The sequence below is a fragment of the Monoraphidium neglectum genome (genome assembly GCF_000611645.1).
Source record: "Monoraphidium neglectum strain SAG 48.87 unplaced genomic scaffold scaffold00843, whole genome shotgun sequence".
In the NCBI taxonomy this organism is placed as follows: Eukaryota; Viridiplantae; Chlorophyta; class Chlorophyceae; order Sphaeropleales; family Selenastraceae; genus Monoraphidium; species Monoraphidium neglectum.
The window spans coordinates 494-1907 of NW_014012785.1; the positions used below are offsets into that span (position 1 = coordinate 494).

Consider the following 1414-nt stretch of genomic DNA (forward strand, 5'->3'; position numbering starts at 1 on the left):
TGTTTGGGGCTGTGGAGGCGAGTAAGCTCAAAAAAAGAAGAACAGGGAGCCGCTGTGCGTGACGAGAAAGAGCGCAACTGGTGCGCCCGCGATGAATGCATATCAAGATTGCGGGGCAAGCTTGCCGTGCAAGCGACTCAGGCAGGGTGCATCAGACCGCTTGCAAGCAACTTCCCCTGACCAGGTGCCGGGTTGGCTGTCGCTCGTGATACACGCCGTATACTCTACCCGGCCTCGTGTTAAGCCATTGCAACAGTGGCGGCCGCACGTGCCTGACAAGAACCGCCATCATGACCGCAACAGCAGCAGCATGCGGCAAGGTTGCCCAGACACGTGCTAGCCACCCGCTGCTGAAACGCAGCCTATGCTGCACCCTACTCTTCAGGCCTTGGCAACCTCCTCAGCAGCGGGAACTTTCTCCTTCTTCTTGCCACCGAAGGCGGTGTAGAAGATGGCACCCCAGAAGGCGACGCCCCACCAGGCCAGCTGTGGCGGGCAACAACAAGGTGGCGTAGCAGGCACCATGTGAGTCGGAACTGTTTGGATGCAGACCTGCTGATGGGCTGGTTGCTGGCATGGATGTGTTGCAACGCACCCAACACATACTGCATGCACAATGCACCACTTGAACTCCAGGCATGTGGCAGGTTCGCTGCTACATTCTCTTGGAGCAGAACCCACCCCACCAGCCCCGAGCTTGTGCAGCTCGATAGGACTCGCCTGGTGCTTGTGCCACACGTCGGGGTTGGTGGGGTTGTCCCACCAGTTGACGAACATGCTGTCATCCTCATCCTCTGCAAATTGCAACAGCAAGTTTGGACCATGTGACTTGCGGGCCGCATTCCGTGTGCAGCGGCAGCATGATGCAGCTGCAGCAAGTGTGTGCGATCTCGCGCCCTCTGCACTCCTAGCAACCAAGCATGACAGCTCCACGCCTCATTGGTTGACACCATAGGCAATGGTTGCTCGTCTTCGCACCTCCTCCGGCCATGCCACGCTTCTGCTGAAAGACCGCGGCCTGTCTCGGCACCCTGGCCACCTGCCGGGCCTGGGACAACCCCCTTAGGGCAAACATTTCTGCTTATGAAGTTCCGAGGGTCGCCTCAGGCCGGCACCCCAACCTTGAGGGCTCCCTGCTCAGATCTAAATTAGCGCAGCGCTAACTCCGTGCCCCTTACCGAAGTGATAAAGGTGTGCGCGTCACGAATTCAAAACGTTTTCATGTTTGGCACAACAAGCCCGTCACCGACCAGGTTGGCTGTCATGCGGCAGCTTCATGATTCCAGCTTCGCTGCCATCAAGGCCACTTGAAACATACATAGCCATCCCTTGACCGTTACACCTGTTTGCGCCATTGCATGCTCCGTGGTAACCTCGCCAGATCAAGAAACTGTCGTCATCATTCGAGACTCGT

At 57.7% G+C, this 1414-nt stretch overlaps 1 protein-coding gene across 1 annotated transcript; it reads right to left on the bottom strand.

The window, feature by feature from the left end:
* Window positions 1–381: 381 nt before the first annotated feature.
* On the bottom strand, window positions 382–1075 carry MNEG_5576 (hypothetical protein; the record flags this gene model as incomplete). Its single annotated transcript, XM_014045944.1, has 3 exons — window positions 382–486; window positions 682–794; window positions 979–1075. The coding sequence occupies 3 exons, from the start codon at window positions 1073–1075 to the stop codon at window positions 382–384; spliced, it is 315 nt and encodes a 104-aa protein (XP_013901398.1).
* Between the last annotated feature and the right edge of the window lie 339 nt (window positions 1076–1414).